At 38.8% G+C, this 24,980-nt stretch overlaps 1 protein-coding gene across 2 annotated transcripts in view; it reads right to left on the bottom strand.

Moving 5' to 3' along the window:
- palmdb (palmdelphin b) overlaps positions 1-15,093 on the bottom strand; it is a 59,728-nt gene extending 44,635 nt beyond the window's left edge. The window contains exons 1-4 of one of the 2 annotated variants that reach the window (XM_072378735.1): positions 14,917-15,091; positions 4,473-4,523; positions 1,608-1,688; positions 126-256 (exon numbers count right to left, since the gene is read on the bottom strand). In XM_072378735.1, the coding sequence (XP_072234836.1) occupies positions 126-256; positions 1,608-1,688; positions 4,473-4,517 (257 nt within the window). In that variant the 5' untranslated portion in view covers positions 4,518-4,523; positions 14,917-15,091. Of the gene's footprint in view, positions 1-125; positions 257-1,607; positions 1,689-4,472; positions 4,524-14,916 lie in introns of both variants that reach the window. The other variant, XM_072378737.1, reaches the window with a different exon arrangement.
- Positions 15,094-24,980: the final 9,887 nt, after the last annotated feature.

The raw sequence follows: 24,980 nt of genomic DNA on the forward strand, positions 1-24,980 counted from the left end.
CTGGATCTCTGATGTTTCAGTCCACATTTACCAGCATCAGTTCACCCAATGCAATATTCCACCAAATGTAATATTCACTATAATCTTCTTATAGAGCTCTCTAGGTGCTTTAAGGGTCTGGTTACCTGAGGATGTTGCTCTGTAGTTGATCACTCTGCTGCTGTTCATCATGAGCCTGAAGCCTCATGGCTTCCTGTTCCTCTTCCGTTTGTTGACTGAGACCATCCATCAGCCATTGCTCCCTAAGGGCTTTTTTCTGTCAGTCAAAAACACCACACACAGGAACCATAGCTATATATTCCTTGTTGTATTTTCATATTCTAAAAAACATTTTAAGAGAAAAAAAACATCTTGGACTACAAGGCAGAAATCATGGTGTTCACAGCAGTGAAAGCAATCCTGAATCTGAAGCCTTTGTGGAATTCAAATAAGGATGTAAAAAAGCCTGAGGAACAAAATGACACAAATGTGTTCAGTCCAATGGAAGTGAAGTGTAGTACTTATATAGAGAGACATATGAAAATAAGAGATCTACTTTGGCATTATTGTAGACAAATGTTGAAAATACATCAACTTTCATTGGTTCAGCTGATATAGCTTATTTTAGAGTAAGAACAATATTATAAAGTAATATAATGCCTTTGGAGGAGCAAAGGGAGAAGCCATAAATGAGAAATGCCTGATATGATATTATTATGGCGTTATTAGCTTTGAGAATTAAATCTCATCCCAGAGTTTCTCAAGGGAGTCCTTGGATTCTCTGTTTATTGCCTGAAAAAATGTACTCTGCTTTGTCCTGCATTTCAGGAAATAAGATGTTAGAACCACAAATGACATCTGTTTAAACATTTCATTCTAGATGTTTTTCTGCTGTTACTGTTTGTGTTAGTGGTTGAATAGGTTTATAAATGACATAGCTACGTGAGGTATATTTTGAATAGTTAATAAATGCAGTTTGTGCTTCTGTTTTTCCTGATTAATGTTGACCAAATGTCGAATTTTCAACCTTGACTATATCTGATGTATAATCTGGAAAATTACTGGGGCCCAGTATTTTGAATAAAGAAGTAGCATATGTGCCATACTATGGATGGCTCAGTTTCTGGCAGATTGACCTCCAACCTAAAGTGCAATACATATGCCAATGAGACAAAATAGCCTTGTTTGTCAGTTTTAGATATATTTACAGTTGTTTACATTTACATTGTTTTGACTTTTTAGCCTACCAATGACTCTAGAAAAGGCATAAATACAGGAATTTGGCCATGTGTGACTATCGAGCAGGCTTCTGAACAGCATGATTTTCAGCTATGATAATGATTTATTTGTATTTTTATAATTTAAATTATAGTTTTGAACATGAAATAAAATTGTATAGAAAAGGTCACATGGATGAAGTCAGAACCAATGCGTTTTTTTTCTTTTGGTCAATGTCTAATTGAAGTTGGACAGAAATATTTTGGTTTCCTACTTTCTGTATTCATATAGATTGAAAAAGAGTTATTTAAGTATTATCTGTGACAATTATCTGTGAGTCTTTTTTTTTTTTACATTTAGAAAGCAGAATCAGACCTGCTTTCTGAGCTGTGTGAGCAAGCTTAAAATACCTTTATGTACTGGAGTTTCAATTTCTCCTCTTCAATCTGTCTCCTTTTCTTGGCGATGTCTTCCTGGATTCTTCTTTTGTCCTGTGGGACAGATCACATAGTTGCACCATGTGTACATTTTGCTACATGGAAACTATTGCACCTGTTGCCTTCTTGTGCTGACTCTTCAACCTTGAGTTGACAGTTGGACTCCAAATACCATAAATAACTAAAATGCAAACCAGCCTACACGACTTGACTGTACCTGCCATTTGTGTGAGTGTGTGTGTGTCCAACTGTTCCCTACAAACAACCTTCCATTACAACCTTCCTTTCTAATGAGTATTTCCTGTAGAAAAGATAAGTCTTATATAAAACTTAGATCTTTAAAAAGTTAGATCGTTTTAAAATTGACACATTATTCCCTGAAAATCCCAGACAAACATATTTCTTTAATAAGCAAATAATTCAAAACATATATCTGTGTTGCTGAATATCACACTGAGGGGATCATTGTTGGCTAATGTTTGCTCCTGCACCCAGGGTCAGCATGGTGCTTAGCCTCAGCGAAAGGGGATCTCCCTGATGATGCCTGGTTACATTTATAGTCAGCTTTTGGTCTGACTTAGCTACGTCAGTGTGCTAAAAATGTCTGGACCATTCAAATCAATTCACAAAGACAAATGGAAGCCTGCTAATTGAGAGAGGTATACTGGTCAAATGGACCATGTTATTCATCATGTTTGTTTTTCAAATTAGACTTCTGGTAGATGGGGTATACAGGGGAATCCATTATACAAAAACACTCTCACTCGCTTGAATATGGGGTTAGCTTAGGCAAATCCCTCCATTTCTCAGTCATTTTAAACTTTTTTTTTCATCTAAAAAAAGGATTGTTATCTTTTAACTAAAACTCACATTTCTTTTTATTGGCTTGACAGTTAAGCAGATAGCACAATTAAGGATTTGGGAGCAAGATAACATAAACATAATTAAATAATTCATATATTATCAAATACTGTTAGTGAAAAAAGGTCTATTAACAAAGTAAATAACTTAATTAGACAAAAAAAAAGAAAAGATTAATAAATAAATGCCAAGCTGTATTGGCCTCAATCAGCCACCATAAGGTTTTTTTTATCCCCAATTTAACTGAGTATCATTATTGTAAATGTGTTTGCCGAACACTTCCATCACATCTACCTTAGAATTCAGAGTGAAATTTGAGCAATCTAATTAATATTTGGAATATCCTAAAGAATTCAAATGGAAATGTGATAAGTTCAATTAAATGGAACACAGGTTTTTAATGAGGTACATAAGTTCGTAAAAACAGAGCAATGACCACTACAGAAGTGAAAAGGATGTGGATTGAACTGAACGTCCTTTGTCTTTGATCAAGTCCAAAAAAAATCAGTACAATAAAATTAAATGACAGAAGTATTTTATTAGGATTTTGTTAAATATCAAACAATATCATAAGGGCAATCTGTTGATGCTTATTATAAGTATGATTATTATTCTGTTTGTTTGTGTGGTATTTGCACTGTGTTAGCATTCTTCTACAAGAGATACAAGTGACACAGCTTGAGTATGCTCTATCAGGGATGTTGACTGGTTCAGCTAAAGCCAGAACTCATAAGATTTTCCTCTTCTGTACACTGTTATCCCACAATTAGACACCTATGATTTTTATTTTCAGACTGCTTTGTAACAACTCATATTGTTACTCCTGGGAACTACGTCATGACATCAGCTCAGACAAAATATCACAACATTGAATCACTCCAGTGCAGCAATTCATACTGTTAGTAAAATAAACAAATAATTTTTTTGACATACATAAGGCAACATTAAAAAGTAGCATGACCAAATTTTTACTTCACTCTGGATACAATATAAACCATACTTTCGCTGATTATGTTTTTTTTTCTTTCAACAGTTTTCAATGGCTTGTCATCAAAATGACAATATAACATTTCTACATTTTTTGGGGGAAAATATCATTCAAATCCAAAATAGACGCTGATCTTTGAGATCTAAGTAAAGAAAATTATTTCTGGTGCCAAAGTAATGGAGTGTAAGAGTAACTTCCTCTATTCCCCAGTTTACAGACAGTGTCAGCAGTGTTAAAAGCCTGCACCAGTACGCTGAGTTACATCCGTATTCGTTGCTCCACCACACATATCATAACATATAGAAAAGATTTGATTGAGGATAAAGTATATCCTTTTGCAAAACTGAAGTGTAGAATACAATGATGAAAAAAACAAATATGAAGCATGTGCAGCCAAGTTATTTTCAGATTAACTGAGTTTCTTCCCTATCAAACCAAACAAACAAACAAACAAATTTACCTATATCTTTTAACATTCATAATCTCTCTTAAAGTGTTCGTCAATTTAAACTAGTCTAGAATGCTTTAGCAAATGTGGAATATCCCATGTCATTCATAACGTATTAAGAAGTGGTTTCTTGTCTTAAGATAGAAACAAAAGCAAACTTATTTTCTCAACATTGAAAATAATCATATATATTCTTTTTCTCGCTGCATTACACTAGAAATTGACCTCCTGAAAATAAATCACCTTGTTTATTCTTACCAAAGCTTGAAATTGTAACTATATAATTTATGTGATCTGTAGAATCAAAGGCAAAACACATCAGTTTGAACCCAGACCACAAATATTTGCGTCTAACTTCAGTCCTATGAATACCACTGACATTCAGGGTTGATTTTAAAATGTTCAAGTTTGATATAAAGTCCTACCCTCAAATAAGAGATGAGAACCCAGCACCCGCAGCTAATAAGAAATAATTCAAGTTCAGTAGTTCAAGTCAACAAATGGACAATAAACATATATAATATGCTGGACTGGTCTTTACCGTGATTGCCTGGAGTCTCTCCTTCAGCAGATCAGCCTCCTCCATGATAGCCTACGGGACAGATAGAACTCATGATAATAAAAAAAAATGAACCCTAACCCTAACTTAAAAAAAGGATCAAAGTCTGATAAACCCTGAGTTTTTAACACATAATCTTATTTTATGATGGCATAGTCATGGTGGTATGTTTCCATTATATCACTCTAAAGGGCCAAGAGCACACTAAGAGAACTTAATGAACTATGTTTGTACCTGCCACAAATGATTTACTGCAAAGCATTATAATACATAATTTGGGTTTGAATACACTGGGAGGAGACCCCGGGGAAGACCCAGGACACGTTGGAGAGACTATGTCTCTCGGCTGGCCTGGGAACGCCTCGGGGTCCCCCCGGAAGAGCTGGAGGAAGTGGCCGGGGACAGGGACGTCGAGGTTTCTCTGCTCAAGCTGCTGCCCCCGCGACCCGACCCCCGGATAAGCGGCAGATGATGGATGGATGGATGGATGGGTTTGAATACATCAACTTTGACAGAGAGGGAGTCAGCAAAATAATTCTCATGTCTGTGTCATGTGTCAGAGGAATGAATGACCCAGGTCTGAGCAATGGAACAATGACTGTAACATGGCGGTGTTGGCACTCCGTGTTATAATCCAAGACAATAAATCACAGAAGAACAGAATGATTACTGAAAGAATAGATGCACCTGACCCTATACAGAAAGAGAACATCAGCCTTTCACAGTGCTACTTGAAAAGAGCAGAGTTCATATTATCAGATATGTGAGAGAAAATTGAGCAAAAGTGCACTTTTGTGCTGCAGGGTATAGTCTGTGAAGAAAACAAGAATGGCAGAAAGGGAGTATATGTTTGAAAAACAGCTGTAAGTGACATGATATTTAGATATAGTATACTGCCAAAACAAAATTTTATCACTGGAATCAATGTTTTAAAATTAGTATTTTCTGTTGCTTTTATTTTTCAGTGAATTGAATTTTTAGTATTCATGTGAGAAATTCTTTCAAAGTCTTGTTAGCAGGAGTTACAGAAGGCTGAGACAAGATAAACGTTTAAGAAGCTGCAGCTGTTGTCAAGGTTGATTATTTCTCGTTGTCAGTGGGGAACCAAGCTTTGACACAACACTGCTGTCTGCTCTAAGCAATTTCTGTATCAACTGGTCTCACTTCCCGGACATTTACGAACTGTTGTTAAAAGACGATGGGATGCTACCCAGTGGTAAACATAGCTCTGTCACAACTTTTGGAGAAATGTTGTTGCCATCAAATCCAAGATGAAGTAAAATTTTCTCGAAATAGTAGGTCTATCTGACAACATTTGATATGCTTTCTATGTTCTATTGTGAATAAGATATTAATTTATGAGATTTGCAAATCATTATGTTCTTTTCTTTCCATTTTTTTGCTTACATGTAACACAGTGTCCCAGTTTTTTTTTTTTATTAGGGTTAGTAATCAAAATCAGGCAGGGCTGCACGGTGGTGTGGTGGTTAGCACTGTAGCAAGAGAGTTCCAGGTTCAACTCCCAGCTGGGGCCTTTCTGTGTGGAGTTTGCATGTCTGTGTGGAGTTTGCATGTTCTCCTCGCGTATACGTGGCTTATATCTGAGTACTCAGGCTTCCTGCATATTAGGTTGTTTGTCTCTGTGTGGCCCTGTAATGGACTGGCGACCTGTACCCTCACTCGATGACTGCTAGGATAGGCTCCAGCCCTGCCGTGACATGACCAATGGATTAAGTGGGTATAGAAAATAGATGGATGGATCATTTTCAATAGCATTGAACTGGCAAAAAATACCAGTCCAATATTCTAGAAGTCCAATTGGTGTTCAATTTCCCATTGTTTATGGTTTTGAGCCAGAAACCACAGTGGGTAAGATGTCATGTAGAGTCCATGTCAGACTTCAGTGGTACAGAATCTGATAATAACAGGCCCCTAATGTGCTTGGCATAAACCAGCACCTGTTTGCATCCTCGGGCTGTCGTATTGAACAAAAACGTTGCCCCGCTACAACACCTGAAATGGCTGCTTTCCATTTTATGTGAGGCAACTTCAAAATAAGTGACAAATAGTAATTTTATGAAGACTTCCCTATATTGTTGAAACAAAAGGTATGCTTCTTAGTTTGGATTTTGAAACAGTAAAAAATAAAACATACCCTTTCAACTGTCATAATGTTTGTCCACTACAATCTCTTCATGCATTAGCTGACTAACAGGGAAACAGAACAGGTATTATATGACATGAATCTAAGAGATAACAAAGGACATGATCCCAGTATTCACATTTGAGTCATGTTATTGTAACCCAGACTGTATTCACTGTACATGTTTCCTGACTCTATCAAAGAGATAAATGGTTTAATGTACTGTACACCTAAAAGGTGGCAGTGTTTACACTCATTACATAAAATATGCTATAGATGGCATTTTCAAAATGTCCTTGTGAGGATCTCTAGCATGCCAGAAGCTGTGGTGAAGAAATGGCAGCGTCTGTCACACAGCTTTGAGTTACAGTTGACTGGGATAGACATACAAACAATGTTTATCTGGATAAAAGCAATTTTGTAGTACAATCCACAACCCATTTATGCACTGCAATGCTTGTCTATATGTGTTATGGGCGATGTAGTGCTTTTTCCTCTATCATCAACCCTCACTAAATACAATGCTCACATACATACTGTACATTAGAGGGCTACAATGGGATTGGGTCCCGCCGGGTCCCGCGGGACCGCGGGTGCGGGCGGCTTAAAAGAATACTGCGGGATCGGGATGCAGTGTTGCCAGGTCACGTGTAGGATTATTATCGTATTTGTATGACAATTTTGCCCTGTGTACGATGTACGATCAGTAATCCCAAAAAAGGCCACATGTATGATAATTTGACCATTGTGTGAATGTGTGGTTGTAATCTGTTGTAATCAACCTGTCGCAACTTTCTGTCGGATTTTTTTGTGAACACTGAAAGCATTTCCAATTCCATGTGACACGTTTCAAGCCAATCATGCTTTTCTATATGAGCTACGAGAGACGTGCATACGTTTGCCTCAGAAGTTCCTAACAGTAGGTGGCCTCGTGATTTGGGCCATTAGTTCCCACTCGTCATTGTTTACGAAGGACATTTAGCCTAACGCAACTGCTGATTCAAAGCCGTGAGTGCCTGTTAGACGCTATTCAACACTAGAGTGACTATAGCACATCAATATACTTGTTATTTTGGATATGACGGGTGTACGATAATTTCCCTCAAAATACGATCATTTTATGTCTCTGGTTCAATAATACTACGTTTCCCACCTGGCAACACTGTCGGGATGTATCCTAGCAACAGGATGTCAATAAATGATGTGAAAAGGAAGCTCAAGGCAAGTCTGCCATTTGGAGAAGTTTCTCAATTGTCCATGAATCTCTTTATTAATAGCCTATAACATTACTTGTTTTCTCCTGCGGGACAGGAGAAGACACAAAATCAAAGCAATTCTATTATTGTGCGGGCATAAATTCTCAAAGTTTTGCGGGTGCGGGCGGGAGTGGACATACACATAGCGGGAGCGGGTGGTAATGGTCAGAAATTTAGCGGGAGCGGAATGACGAAAACAGTCCCGCACAGGGCTATACTGTATATGCCCCAGAACACTATGGGACATGAGATATTCTGGGGCTGGGTAGTGAGTAGTAAAAAACTTGTTTGATCACTGAAGCCACAGCTATTTATGGACTAAGACTAAGAAAGCCAAGCATTTCATCAAAAGCAGCTGCAATGTCGATTACATTTTTTTTACGGTGTTTCTTTAGGCACTGGTTAAACCCAATGTTAGCTCATTTCAGTGAATTATTACTGAAGCATTGCCCTCCCAACGTGGAAATCCTAAGCCGAAGTGTTGAATACTTGTTTCACTAATAATGTGTATTGGTGCTTATAAAACACATTTGACATGATCTTAAAAATTGTAATAAATGCAATAATAAAACTATCTTCACGAGTAGTCTCAGACTTTTGGAATCTACTATATATGCTGTTTATTTTCACCAGTCTCTCTGGGGTAAGTATACTCCATTAGATATTCAGCCTTTTTTCTTTTAATGTTGTATAAATGTGACATTTGCAGCAAAGCTGCAAGAGTGCAACACACTGAGTGAACATCAAAATACAACTTGTGTATATCACAGAGATATCAGGATCCCTAACAAAATGTTAGTATTTGGTTGCTATTCCTCTTCTCACCCTCACCTTCCCTTTCTAAACAGGGCCAATAAGAACACAAAAAGACATGAAGCATCCTGTAGATATTAAACTCATTCTTAACAAAAACAGATTTATGTCTATCATTTCCATTTAATTATATAGTTCATCACTAACTAATATTGACATAGTAATGAATATTATACAATATTTTTGCCAACAGATCACCCTATCACTTGATCTTCACTTTGGAGCAGGTGATAACATGGCTGCATTTTATTTACAGACATGTAAATTTTATTTTTATTTAATGCTTTTTTTCCCCAGCTAGGAATCTACAATGACAATAAAGGTATTCTATAAAGGCCAACTATTATACTACTGAAATTCATATGAAAATAATTCCAGATGTTGCCAACAGATCACAAAATCCACATTGTTGGTAGCTAAGAGTGAAGGAATCATTTGGTCTCCATCAATGTAAATAGAGATCTTTTCAGCATATGTAGGCAGTTTTCATTGTTCACATTCATGCTCAGCCCCCATACACACCTACACATCCTGACTAAAAGCTGCCTTTTACTAACAAATGTCTAACACAGGCACATCATTCATGCCTCTCAGAGAAGATGGTGGATGTTTAATTCCCACCACAAAATACTAATCCTCTCAATTTGCAGTTACATGATACTTTGTTAGTATAACTTGAGGGAATATTGCTGTTAGTGACACATTTAAATGTATCATAAAGTTACATAATCAAGGTAATTTTGATCTCACCTCATATAATGCCCATAATATTGTACACACTTTTCTTAACTTTTTCCATTGAGATATTTAAAGAATGACTTTATGTCCTTTACACAAAAAAACAAACAAAAAACCAACATCTGAATAAATTTCAGATGTCATCCTTCCAAACGTGATTTTCATTCATGAGCTGTTTTTACACTACAACTTTGTATGATTTTTAAGACATATCTTAAGCAAAGAAGAACTGCAATAATTTGTGTTTGCTAAGCCACTGACAGCATGCAGATGCACTGACTGAAGAAACACAAGAAGGCACGTGAATTACATAAATCTTCGTTGCAAATATGGGAAAGCAAGGTGAGGCTGAGAATATACATTTAATTATAGAGTGCAGCATCGTGGTTTATCAGTAATGTTATGTCAGTATGCATGTCATGGTTTGTATTTTGGATCTTATGAGTGGGATCTGTTGGTCTTCTTTACCTTGAACCCAGTTGTTTTACCAGATTGTTCTATTTATTCTGTATAGCATGCACAAAGGGTAAGAAATTTCTCAGAAAAAAAATGCCACCTTGTACTGTGCAACTGTATTTTTGACTTACCTTAGTTATTTTGAGAAAAGATTGGTTTTGAATAGCCAAATAGAATAGATGATGATACAAGAAACATACATTTCGCTTTGGAAAGTGACAACATAAAATTTTTTTTATCTTTATGAGTCTTTATATGACTTAGTTCTCTTAACTCTACTTAAGTTTTTAAACTGATGAGACTGTTTCCGTTTTCTTTGTGATCAAGACACTGTATGATGTTATTCTGTTTTAAAATTGGGTGACGGAAGGAAGCAAACTGAAGGTCATACTCTTGGTTAGTTTGTACACCTGTTAACACTATGGAGGTCTGATCCTGCACTGCTGAAAATAGAGTCACTGCCTGGCTCACAGCTGGACCAGGCTGACGTGAAATGTATGAGAGTCTGCATGTATATTTGTGGTAGGTGACATATTGCCTCTTCAAGAAAAACACAACCTCAAATACCAAGTATGAAGAGCAATATAAAGTTAACTGCAAAGCTATACTGTGCCAGTAACTCTGGGAAATTTCCACTGATACAATGCCCAGATCAAGAACAGAAGCAAGGGGTGGTGGGGGGAATGAGACTAGGTGGTGCTGCTCGTGGGGAAGATAATAAACAGAACGAGCATTAGAAAAAGCCAACTCTGATTTGTTTATGCTATTACAGTTCAGTTTATTCAGTGCTCCAGTTGGCCAAAAGTACAATGACTGTCAAGCATGAGGCACTTGGGCAATTTCCATGGTTTCTTGGCTTGCAGACTTTCACTTTTAGTTTCAGAACAGTTACTTCTCTGCCTTTGCAGGTGAAAATAAAGTAATATTTTTTGACTACTTTCTCTGAGCTTTTGGCTGTGGTATTCTTTCATCAAAAAAATCTATGCAAGTATTGTATCATTGTCAAAATTTGGAATTGAGACAATACAATTATGATGATACTATGAAGATACTACGATGATATTATGATGATAGATTATGTGATACTATGATACTAGTTTTACCATTCCCAAAGGAATGGTAAATGTAGTATCATAGTAGTATAATAAGTAGGAGTGTATTTATGGGAATTTTTTACCATTCTTCCAGAAGCGCATTTGTGATGTCAGACAATGATGTTGGACGAGAAGGCCTGGTTCACAGTCTGCTCTAATTCATCTAATTCGCTCTAATTGAGGTCAGGACTCTGTGCAGGCCAGTCAAGTTCTTCCACACCAAACTCGCTCATCCATGTCTTTATGGACCTTGCTTTGTGCACTGGTGGTCAGTCATGTTGGAACAGGAGTTTCCACAAAGTTGGGAGCATGAAATTGTCCAAAATCTCTTGGTATGCTGAAGCATTCAGAGTTCCTTTCACTGGAAGTAAGGGGCCAAGCCTAGCTCTTGAAAAACAATCCCACACCATAATCCCCCCTCCAACAAACTTTACACTTGGCCCAATGCAGAGGAGTACCGTTCTCCTGGCAGCCGCCAAACCCAGACTCGTCCAGATTCATCACTCCAGAGAACGCGTCTCCACTGCTCTAGAGTCCATTGGCAACATGCTTTACACCACTGCATCAACGCTTTGCATTGCACTTGGTGATGTATGGCTTGGATATGCAGCTGCCTAGCCATAGAAACCCATTACATGAAGCTCTCTACGCACTGTTCTTGAGCTAATCTGAAGGCCACATGAAGTTTGAAGGTCTGTAGCGACTGACTCTGCAGAAAGTTGGCGACCTTTGTGCACTATGAGCCTCAGCATCCACTGACCCTGCTCTGTCATTTTATGTGGCCTACCACTTCGTGGCTGAGTTGCTGTTGTTCCCTATTGCTCCCACGTTGTTATAATACCACTGCAGTTGACTGTGGGATATTTAGTAGTGAGGAAACTTGGTGGCACAGGTGGCACCCTATCACGGTACCATGCTGCAATTCACTGAGAGTGACCCATTCTTTCACAAATGTTTGTAGAAGCAGTCCAAATGCCTAGGTGTTTTGTGTATACACATGTGGCCATGGAAGTGATTGGAACACCTGAATTTAATTATTTGGATGGGTGAGTGAATACTTTTGGCAATATAGTGTATGTGTGAATGAGTAACATTCCTCTCAGCAGGAATTGATGAAAGCATCCAAGAAGAAAAATAACTCCAAATGCCATCCTTATGATTATCCTGTTTTCTAAAACTATTTAGATAGTGCATCAAGGCCCAGAGAAATTTTCAAAATGTGATGAGTGTCTGATCTTCTTTAGCAAACTCCCTGCACTGCAGGGAACTGAAACAGACTCACTATTGCCCCTTGTGGTCGCTGCAAATCACCATCTTTAGTTCTGACTTAACCTTACAAGCCAGCTGGTTTGTTACACTGAACCATCTGGGAAGCCTTCACATTCAAATAATACTTGGCTTGTGAATGGATGAGCCATCTGTTTATGACTGTCTAACCAAGGCTAGCTTCAATAATCAGAAAAACAAAGAAAAATCAACTTCTTGTCAAGGCTGGTGCAAACAAAATGAAAAAAAAAAGGTTTTCAAGATTAAGACTTTATGTTATTCTTTGCCCTTATTTCAGCAAAGAGTTTCTTTCCAGCACTAGTCTAACTGTTGCTATGCTAACAACTATTTGAGCTGCCATTCTTTTTTGTGTTCCAGTAAAGAATGGTGATTATGTAACACAACTTGACATGATCACAAGCACATAGCTTGGAGCCAAACAAGATCTTGTGAATCTTGTGAGAATCCAGCTTTCTAGCAAGGAAGAATTGACTTGTTAAAAATCTCAGTAAGACCAATGACATACAGGTTAGACTAATTCTTCATTGAAAGTACTTTCCACATTATCTATAATGTGAAGTACATATAACATCAAGTGATGCATCCCTTGGTCACATTCACTGCACTGCATACTGTGAATGTCTCTGGACCATGTGAATGTCATTCCGTCTGGGTGATGCCACTCCTTGGTGTTTTCTTCAACACTTTGATGAACCCGTTCATAACATAAACTTAATTTCTGCCTTTAAAACAAGTTAAATTATGTTTTCTTCTTCACAAAAAAAAAGAATACCATGACACGTTATGATACTCAGTATTTACTTTCTTTCTTTTGATCCAGTGATATATTGTGTAACTGCTGTTGTGAATAAGTCTTGCAGTACCAACAGTACAATCCTTCAGTGAGGATTAATGCTATTTCAAGGGGCTTCCAGATTGACAGCTCTTGTGTAAATAACATTATGCCTAATGTATAGTTTAATTAATTGAATAGAATAAAATTCTTGCATATTTTCCTGTTCTTTGTCCATGCCAGACTCCACTCTCAAAGATATGACCCTGTTTTCTCCCTGTCTGTCTAGCCATTCAAGTAAGGACTACCTGACTTCTAATCCATGATCCTCCTTCCTTAATCTGATCTCTGATGGATTATCTGTGCACAGACTAACAGCATATGCCATTGCTAGTCAATAACCTTGTCTGATAAAAAAACCTAGTTTTTGAGGTATTAGCCTTGGTAGAAGTCTTGTTAGAGTCATTATTAAGTTGACTTCTTGAGCTACAAAGTTGAAGGACATGTATGAATAAATAGACATGAATATACTAGCAGAAATTAAGTGTCTACTGAATGTCAATAACAGTAAAACTAAATAGAAATAAATAAATAAATAAATTGTTGAAACAAAGTATTGGTTTGGTTACCAAAATAAAACCTATTTTAACTTTTAACCAAATTTATTAGGTGAGTACCAGTGGGAGGTAATGATGCCAATGTATGATACCTGGCATCAATACACAGTTGATTACCTTGGCAGCTATCTCAGAATATCAGCGAGTGCGAAACTGTCAGCTACAAAAGTGATAGACATGGACTGATGATGCAAAGGAGCAAAAAAATTATTGGACCTTATTGTCTGTTTTGCATTTTGGTGAATTAGCATATTCTCCAATAATGCTATCACTTTCAATAATTTATTTTTCACCTCGCAGGAACAATGAAAAAATGTGTAACCATTTTTTTTCAAATGATTGTATTTGCTATAATTTTTTTTATCGTGATGAAATTGCTAATATGTAAGCAGTCCCCAGTCTATTAAGACATCCATCCAACACATACTGACATTATCATCCATATAAAGTTGAGTGGCTTTTTTTATGCATATTCGCTACCCCTTTATTTTCTGTTGTGGCCTTCTTCTTGTAACATCCTGAATGCTTGGCTTCTCATAAATAACTTGTTTCTGGGGGAAAGAATAAGTTAGAACTTCAATTAACTATATAACATTTTATGCAAAGGTAACAGAAGTGTGATTTCAAAACCTGATAAAGGTGTGAAGATGAGCACTTCTTCATTAGCATCTTAGCTCCCTTCCCTGCCACATGTGCTTTAATATTTATCTGACTGTGATAAGTGAAAAGGAAAGGGTAGTAGGTGACTGGTTGCCCAAAGGCAGCCAAGAACAGCATAAATTATGTTGGAGTGCGTATGTGTCTATGTACATACGTTAATCATACAGTGTATGCAATTTCCTGTCAGTTTTCCTTCCCGTTCATTTAATATATCTTCATTTTTGTGTTCTTAAATATTCTTTCTGAAGAGATGACAAGATGCAATGTTGTGATGCGATACAGCTGTCCATCTATGCGTAAAAAACTTGTCAGATAAACCCACACCCCTGCTGGGATTCCACAAACAGCCAACAGCTTAGAGGAATTAAAAGATTATGGAATCAAGAGAGCCTTATATCTCATTTTACCTTCAAGTAATGTCTGGATAACTGACATTGTGCAAACTACTGAAGAAGAGTAGTTGGCAATACAAATGAAATCTCTGTCTGATACAAGAGAATATCTATTTGTAATAGCCTACATTGCATACATAGCTCTACATGTCTACTGTAATAAACAAACAACACATAGCAATACAAAAGTCTTCTTACCTGGTTTTTGTTTTGTGTGTCCTCAAGCAGCAGAGCAGTGTTGAAAGGTAGAGCTCACTCTCACAGCGTATCCAACATTACTGAGCCTGAGGTTGTGCCGGGAGATTGTGTAGGCTGAGAGAAATTAAAGTACTGGGAAGATTCTGTCCTTCTCTCCCCCTCCCTCTCTACTCTCACTCTCTCTCTCTCTCTCTAACTCACTCTCACTCTGTTTTAATCTGCTTGCTGTGAGTCTGTCAAAGAGCCCAGCCATGTGCCTGAAATACCACTGCCAAACAATTGCTCCACATATCCCTCCTTGCCCACCCTGCCCGCCCACCTTCCCACCCACCCACCCACCCACACACACACACACACACACACACACACACACACGCACATACGCACACACACACACAAAGCAAGAAAGAGAGAAAGACATACATGAGCACAGTTTATGCACATACAAATGTTTCAACACAAAACTGTACAAAATAGACTGGAAATAGACTTACATATCAGGGCTCGCAATTCATCAATTTCTCAGCAGAAGCCCTACTGTGGGACACGACAAACTACTAAGTTCATGTGTATGTGAAATATACTGAATCACATTGTTTTACTCATGTAGCTCATTTGATTACAATTTTTAAAAAATTTAAATCAGCAAAATTTATTTTACACCCCTTTGTTTGTAATTAATGATCTCAAACTTTAGTGAAAGCATAGACATGTCTTTTACTTGTGCTAAAGGTGATAGCAGCAATAGTCTTCATATTACCACTGTGCTAGTACCTATCATAGCGAGAGTTACACTTCAGAAAAGTTGCCAGTTCCTCTTGAGCTGCTGGGAGAAAGAGAGCAACCCCCATGTCAAGCACGATACCTACCTTGTGAAATAAAAGTTGATAAAACTGATTATAAAACTCATTGAAATCATCCCATGTGGAACCCTGGACCTGTGAGAGTGCAGTTGGTGAGACTTGATGTCTCCCTCACGAAGGTAAATGCATCGGTCAGGCTTTTTTGTTGGACCTCTTTGAACCTGTGATCTACTTGGATGTTGGAGCTTGGATTGAGACGTTGATGGCGAGCTACAGCCCAGAGGAGAACTAGAGATACGATGCCTAAAGGGGATTGAGAGCCCAGAGTTCGGCACTTCATTACACATGCACCCACCACCAACTGTGCGGTAGGACAAATTCTCTCCACTTCTTAGTGGACTGAACAGAACTAAAACTGGAACTGATTTCATGCGACTGAAAAAAATGTGAAATTTTTAATTTTAAATCACAGCTGTGAGTTTCTTGATACATTTTTTTTTATTTTTCTCATTTTTTTTGTTAAAGTGTGCATATACATATGTTTGGTTTATCCTTCCCATCCTTGCATGAAAAGGGGAGCGTTCTTTGTTTCTCAAACAAAATACAACTATGTCTGAGTCATTCCTGGTGTTTTGTTTTGTTAATCCTGGGCTCTGTAGTCGAACATAGAATTCTTGTTCCCCATCTTCAAAGGGTTAAACCAGCATCCATGTTTTTGGATTGTGGGAGGAACTTAGAGTATCCAGAGAAAAACCCACGCATGACTGGGGAGAAAAAGCAAACTCCATACAGAAAGGCTCCCACTGAGCTTTGAAGCTGTACATTTCTTGCTGTGAGATGGCAGTGATAACTATCACATCACCATTCAGCCTTTGCAAGATGACAAACTGATCATTCAAATATAATTTTGATTTATTTTGACATTTTGTACAGATTATGAAAAAAATTTTGTCCTTTTTGTGTATACATATTCTCATTTCCTTTCCTTCCAATAGAGATAGTAAGATTTGCAAAAAAAAGGTAATTGTAAGTTTTTCTCTCATAATGGTGTGGTGATTTAGGCAAACCTCCATTCTTCCATTCTTATGGACCATTCTGCCCTTAAGTTTACAACTTGTCATGCTGTAATTATGCCTGTTAATCAAGCTTTTATCAGTGATATTATCAACTACAATTAATCTAAATCATGATATGTTGCAATGATCTCTTGCCATGCCTTTCCATTCAAGATGATGATTGTGAAGGTAACTGGTTGTGACTTTGACATGTGACTTTGACAACCACTTATACACCATCAGATGGAAATCAAGAAAGGATAAGAAAATGTGAGAAAATGCGAAGGATGTACCAAGACATCAAAAAAAAAAAAAAAAAACAGAAGGCGCTTATGGCAGGTACATCAAATTGCCTTTTAATTATGGGTGCCAATGCCAAAGGCAAGGCACGCATATTACTATTGTGTTGGACGCTTATTATTCTCCCGTTTCCGCCCCAAATTTCGGTTTGCTATGCTCCCGCAGCGATGGTCCGACCGGAATAAGAAATACATGGCTGCGTGTGCGTCGATCGGGATCGGTGTGCTATTACTTTTCTCTCTCATTACTCGAAAGGAATTCCGAAAAACAGGGAAAATTCCCTATGGAAAAATGCATCTTTGAGCCCAAAACTGCTTCCCCTTGGAGGCCTCCTAACTCAGCCATACGACATCACAGACACATGATTCAAAGTTTGTATGTGACAGGAAAGATGGGCCTCACAGATTTCTCACAAATCACCTCTGAGCGGAGAGAGGCGCACTCCAGCTGCCATACTTTTCCATCATAAACAAGCCGAGCCATGAAATCAGTGTGAAAGACTAATTTTAAAACTGCCATAAAAAATGAGTCACACACAGGAGCAGAACCACTGGCTTCCCCCATCCCTTCTGGCGCTCACGGTTCGAGAATATTTCGGATACGACTTCTACTTTTCGAACAGCGACCGTTTGTTCCAGACTTGTGCTTCATAATTAAAATCCCATGATTTTAAGGGGACAAAGTAAGATGCAGTTTTGTCAGTTGGCACAAGCAGCTGTTGCCCATAGCAACTAATGAGGAGGCCAGACCCAAGATGGTTGCCCTGTTCTAATACAGCTGATGAGGGCAGAGCCAAGATGACTGCCCTGTTCTAATACAGCTGATGAGGGCAGAGCCAACATGGCTGGTCTGCTATAACAGCTTTATGCAAGCCTGTGTTATGTGTGCTCCTAATACAATATAACATGACAGCCTCTGTCTCTCAGCAGGCAGCAGCAGGGCAGCCAACATGGTTAAACTGTTATAACAGCTGCTCACGAGACAAATGTGCAAGATAGCGTGCACTCATTCACATGTTCCCATTATTCTGAACACACCAACACCATGTGTGATAACAGGTTCATGCCAGCACCTCACTGTGAGGCAAGAGCCAACATGGCTGCCCTCTTCTAATAGTAATAATAATATTAACATGGCTGGCCTATTGTAACAGCTTTATGCCAGCCTGTGTTATGTGTGCTCCCAATACAAAATAACATGACAGCCTCGGTCTCTTAGATATCACATCACACATTTTCATTTTAAAGAAGCTGTCCTTCTCTCTTTTACACTGAGTGAGGGCTGTGTTCAAACTGCCATGAAACCTGTAATATACACAGGACCTTGATATAAATTACATAACTGTCTTCAGCAGACCTTTCTGCTATTATCAGGACAATTTTGTTTTCACCTGTGACTTATAAATCCATTGAAACAGCTGTTTGTTCTCAGGGGGCACAGTCTGTCCTCCACTGTGTCTCTCTGGCTTAAACAGGCCTCTGTGCTTTCCCTCACTCATGCTGTCTAAAGCAGGCAGGTTTCACCACAGCAAGCCAGAATCTCATATTTCACACTGGATTTTGATCATGTAATGTGTGACTGGCAACAAGCAGCTCTCTCAGCACAGCACAGCCTCACTGTGTCTCTGTCTCGACGGGCAGCAGCTTGGCATCCATCAAAATTTCTTCAGAAATTTTCTAGTTACAAACTACAAAGACAAAGACTTCTGCTATCGGCAGTGGAGGAGGCAATTAGGATGCCAGGAGAAATACAATCTGTGACATGAATGAGATAGGCAGTATAAAACACCATATATAAGAACCATCACAGCTGCTATATTGTCCCAACAAAAAGAGGTGAGTGAGACTAATGATTAAATAATCACATTGTTTCTACAGTATTAAACAAACAATAGCCTATTCCTACGGCTATTGGGCAAGACGCAGGGTTTACCCTAGACAGGTTACCAGTCCATCACAGGGCCAACACAGACCACAGACAGACAAGACAAACAACCATGTAGCCTCAATCCTAGGGTCAATTTAGAATCACCACTCAATCAAACAAACAACGTGGTCTACATAGATAATTGGCAATCTTTGTGGAGAAAACCTGGTCTGATGAGGAGAAACGGCAGCCATCCCACTTTGGAAGGAGCGACTCTCATTTCCAGAAATATGGACTCATTTATTAGTCATCCAAAAGCATGACAACCCAGGGTTGAGACCAGGATGCAGAGTTGTAGTCTAACACACTTCTCTGCGGCTTCCAACCTGATGCTGCCCCCCCAATCAAAAAACACAAAAGGAGCAAATCCTCTTGTGAAAAAATTTTTAAATAAAAACTTTACCTGAACAAAAACATCAAACTATTAAATGTGGTTTGCTGAATATTAGATCTCTCCTTTCGAAGTCTCTGTTAGTGAATGATTTGATTTGTGATCATCATATTGATATATTTTGTCTTACAGAAACCTGGCTGCAGCAGTAGGATCATGTTAGCAATGAATCAACTTCCTCTGGCTATTGAAATGTTCACGTTTCTCAAACTACAGGCAGAGGAGGAGGAGTGGCAGCTATCTTCAGATCAGGGTTATTAATCAGTCCTAGACCCAAGATTAGTTTGAGCTCTTTTGAATATCCGATTCTCAGTTTTTCCCACCCAAAATGGAAATCACAAAAACCTCTTGTGTTTGTTGCTGTGTGTCATCCACCTGGCCCTTATTCTGAGTGAATTCTCAAAGTTTTTTTCCCAGTTAGTGCTGAGTACAGGTAAAGCCATTGTAGTGGGTGACTTTAAAATTCATGTAGATGTTAAAAATGACAGCCTAAATATTAACTTTAATTCTATATTTGACTCTATTGGATTTTCTTAGTGTTCACAGACCTACTCACTGCCTTAATCATACCCTTGACCTTGTGCTGACTTATGGCATTGAGAGTGAACAGTTAACAGTGTTCCCTCATAACCCTGTCTTGTCTGACCACTTTTGAATTTACATTACTTGACAATAAGGCTTCTGAGAAGAATTTTACATATAGAAGGTGTCTATCAGAGAATGCTGTAACCAGATTTAAAGAGTTGATTTCATCATCCTTTTCTTCACTGCCATGTGCAGATATGACAAAGGACGGCTACCTAAATTTTACTCCAGTAGAACTTGACTCTCTTGTTGACAGTGCATACAAAACTGGACAATATTGCCCCCCTGAAAAGGAAGGTAATCAGTCAGAAGAGGTTGGCTCCTTGGTATAATCCACAGCTGCGTGCATTAAAGTAGACTGCAAGAAAGCTGGAGAGACAGTGGCGTTCCTCTAATTTAGAAGAGACTCAATTAGTCTGGAAAGATAGTTTAATAACGTATAACAAAGCCCTTCATAAAGCTAGAACTGCTTATTATTTATCATTGATAGTAGAGAATAAGAACAATCCCAGGTTTCTTTTCAGCATTGTTGCCAGGCTAACAAAGAGTCCGAGCTCTGTTGAGCCATGTATTCCTTTAATGCTCAGCAGTGATGATTTCATTCTTTATCAACAAAATTGTTTCTATCAGTGAGAAGATTAATGGAATCCTTCCTACTATTATCACTGATGTATCATCAAGTACAGCAGCTTTAGAAGTATCTTTTGAACCTGATTTGTATTTAGATAGCTTCTGCCCAGTTTATCTCTCTGAGCTAACAACATCAATAGTATCTTCTAAACCATCAACTTATATTGTAGACCCAATCCCAACCAGACTGTTCAAGGAGGTTTTCCCCTTAATCACAACTTTGCAATCATTTACATAGAAATAATCTGTTTGAAAAGTTTCAGTCATGATTCAGAGTGCATCAAAGCACAGAAACAGCACTGGTGAAAGTTACCAATGATCTCTTCTTAGCCTCTGATAGCGGACTTGTATCTGTGCTTGTCCTATTAGATCTCAGTGCAGCATTTGATATGATTGATCACAGCATTCTGTTTCAGAGACTGGAACATGTTTTTGGGATTAAAGGAACTGCATTAGGCTGGTTTAAGTCATATTTATCTGATAGATTCCAGTTTGTTCTTGTAAATGAAGAATCTTCCTCACACATTGGAGTAAGTCATGGAGTTCCTCAAGGTTCTGTGCTTGGACCAATTATTTTTACTTTATACATGCTTCCATTAGGTAACATTATTAAACAGCATGGCATAAATTTCCATTGTTATGCTGATGATACTCAGCTTTACTTATCTATGAAACCAGATGAAACCAATAGGTTGGTCAGACTACAAGCATGTCTTAAAGCCATAAAGACCTGGATGACTCAGAACTGTCTGCTTCTAAATTCAGACAAAACTGAAGTTGTTCTCTTTGGACCTGACTGCTTCAGGGAGAAATTGTCGAGTTATATAGTTACTCTTGATGGTATTTCCTTGGCTTCTAGTTCTACAGTGAGGAACCTTGGAGTTATTTTTGACCAGAATTGATCATTTCACGCACATATAAAACTGGTTTCAAGGACTGCCGTCTTTCACCTTTGTAATATTGATAAAATCAGGAACATCCAATCTCAGGGTGATGCAGAGAAACTTGTCCATCCATTTGTTACTTCAAGACTGGACTACGGTAATACTTTATTATTGGGCTGTCCCACATATTCTCTGAAAAGCGTCCAGCTGATCCAAAATGCTGCAGCCAGAGTTCTGATGAGAACTAACAGGAGAGATCATATTTCTCCAATTTTAGGTTCTCTTCATTGGCTTCCTGTTAAATTCAGAATAGAATTTAAGATTCTTCTCCTCACATAATAAGCTCTTAATGGCCGAGCTCCATCATATCTTAAAGATCTCATTGTAAGGTATTTTCCTAACAGAGCACTTCGCTCCCAAACTGCAGGTTTACCTGTTGTTTCTAAAAGTATAATGGGAGGCAGAACCTCTGGCAGAACCAGACTCAGGAAGGATGGCCATCCGCCAGCTGGGGTTTGAGAAGACAGAAAGGAGGGGGGGGGGACACCATAACACCATTCAAAGGATACCTGTTGGAACAGGGTAACACAAGTTAATAACCACAATAATGTCACATGTACATAATATCATTTGAGAAATTAAACAAAAAAAGAGAGCAAAGTGAGAAAAGGTGTGACAGGTGAAGTCCCCCAGCAGTCTAAGCCCAGCTTAACTATGGGATGTTTCAGGATTACCTGAGCCATCCCTAACTATAAGCTTTATCAAAAAGGAAAGTTTTAAGCCTAATCTTAAAAGTGGAAAGGGTGTCTTCTTCCATTTACTGGGAGCTTATTCCACAAGAGAGGGGCCTGATAACTGAAGGTTTCTTCCTGTTAAAAGGTTAAAAGGGAGTCGTTCCTTTCCACAGTCGCCACAGGCAGGCTCAGGATGGGAGATTGGACTGAAGACAAGTTTCGGTGCAATCTGTTGGTTTCCTTAGCAAGGATATTGTTTTTTGAATTGGCTCTATGTGAATCAATTGGATTATTTTGAAATTGATAAATTGGATTTCATTGGATTATGATTACAATGAATTGAATTCCAATTCTCTTAAATCGGACTTGAGATGACAATTGTTGTAATTTGGCGCTATTTTTATAAAACTGAATTGAATTGAATTGAACTTGTGTGTTCTTAGAATAGCCCAGTAATTCCTTACTAAGTATGACCTTGGCACAGTTGCAGTTGTTCAATTCCTGGAAGTTTCTCTGTGGTAATCATTCTGTTTTGTTCCAGCGGTAAGCCCTAGTAGTGTTCTTGAATTATGGTGGAGATTGGCATTTGAAGCTTGCTTATAGAATAGAATAGACAATACTTTATACACCCCCATTGGAGAATTTCAAATTGTCCAGTAGCTTACAAATGTATATATTAAAAAATATGCATATTGAACACTTTTACAAAACAACCCTAAAAAGTTCAAATATAAAAAGGTTTAAGGGGGGTATTGCATGCCACCCATAATGTGGATTGTCAGCAGTCATTATTAAAAGGTCTTATGACTGTAGTGACAAAGGACCTCATTAAGCTGTTAGTCCTGCAGCACAGTGAGATGAGCATCTCACTGCAGCTGCTTCTCTGTCCTGTCAAGATGTTGTTGAGGGGGTATTTATTGTTGTCCATAATAGCATACAGCTTCATCGTCATCTGCTGTTCCACCACAGGTCTGAGAGCCCCCTGCCTAGCACCTTGTCCACCAGTTTGTCCAGACACCAACAGTTTTTGTCTGTAGTGTTACTCTCCCACCAGACAGCAGCACAGAACAGTGCACTTGCAAAAATATTATTATAGTACATGCAGAGCATGTCACTGCAGACATTGAAGGACCTGAGCCATCTCAGAAAGAAGAGATGGCTCTGTCCTCTCCTGTACACTGTATCTATATTGGCTGACGACTCCAGTTTTTCATCCAGTGCCATCTCAGGTATCTGTTGGTCTCCAGTCTTTATTTCTTCTCTGTCAATGCAGACTGATTGGCTTGGTATTTAGATCACCTGAAGTACACCACCAGCTCCTTAGTCTTGGTGGTGTTCAAGAGAAGACTTTTTTTTCCTAATTTTTTCCTTTAGAAGTTGAAGAACATGATCATCACATATGAACCAGGCACATAAAGGCTTATGCCTGGTGGCCATGTACAGAATCGCGTCTTCCGCTCCTATGTCTTCCTGGTAGGCAAACTGGAGGGAACAAGATCCTCAATAACCTGCGGTCTCATACAATGGCAAAGAAGCAACTCCAAGGTCTTCATTATGTGAGGTATGAGAAAGAAAGTCTTCCACAGTGCCAGGACTTTTTCCATCTGAAGGCTCACATTGTAGAGCCTCGGAAGAGGGACTGCTAGTTATCCTGCAGAGTCCTTCAGAAGTCTTGGACACACTCCATCTGACCCTGCAGCCTTCCCTGGCTGAAGTCTCCTAAACTCAGCTCCCACCTCTTCTGCTGTTAGGGACAGGGGCAGCCAATCAGTTTGTAGTGGAGGGATAGCAATAGAGGTAATATTGGTGTTGGTTACAGAAGTGATTCTTCTTCCGGCTCTCAAGCTCTATATTAATTAATTGGATTATGATTACAATTAATTGAATTCCAATTGGCTTGAATTTGACTATATTACTTAAGTGCCTATATAAATAAAATTGAATTGAATTGAATAGAATTGAATTGAATTGAATTGAACGAAGGTGGTCGCATTTCTACTCTCTCCTGATTCTGCCCTCTCCCATATCTCTCCTGCTTCTCTTGTCTTGTCCGGTCCTGTCTCAACTTCAGTGCCTCTCTCTGCATTGCTTTCAAACTAAATCATGGAATTGATCAGCTGGTCTCTAAACGCAATTGACAAAATCATTGCTACAAGAAGCTCGGGTCCAGGGGAACCCACCTGTCCCGACGGAACGTTTATCGCTGGGTACACGAGGGACTCCTGGGAGACGTGGAGAGTCGTGTGCCTGTCGATTCTTTCCGTTGAAGACGTGGAGGATCTATACATATTCGGAACCATGATAACGGGCTTTTTGCTGATTGGATTAGGCATTGCCCTGGTGTATCGCAAAATTCGGAAGTCGGAGACAGCAGTCACAGGCTCCAAGCTGTCCGGCATGTTTGAATCGGTGGACAGAGCTATTGGCGCTCAGACTGTGGTCATTAACCACAATATGGAAAACATCTTGGTGAAGCTGGTTGCTTTGCAAAGTCGTATGGATCATTTTTGTGACCAGGAATGGACGAACAGAGTGAGTCGTGTCCATTGAAAACGACTACTCACCCTAACTAACAATCATAATCTAATCTGCATTCCTGCTAAGGCCGCTGCTGAAACAACTCTCCTGAAATCACTGCTGTGAGACGCTCTGAACTGCTTCTCCCCCTCCCTTCTTCTTGGACACCTGGTGATTGTTGACTCCGACTGGGACCCAATCAAGGACTTCTCCATGGCAACCTGCTGTGGTGTCACGAT

The sequence above is a fragment of the Leuresthes tenuis genome, unplaced genomic scaffold (genome assembly GCF_036924035.1).
Source record: "Leuresthes tenuis unplaced genomic scaffold, fLeuTen1.0.hap1 SCAF_24, whole genome shotgun sequence".
In the NCBI taxonomy this organism is placed as follows: domain Eukaryota; kingdom Metazoa; phylum Chordata; class Actinopteri; order Atheriniformes; family Atherinopsidae; genus Leuresthes; species Leuresthes tenuis.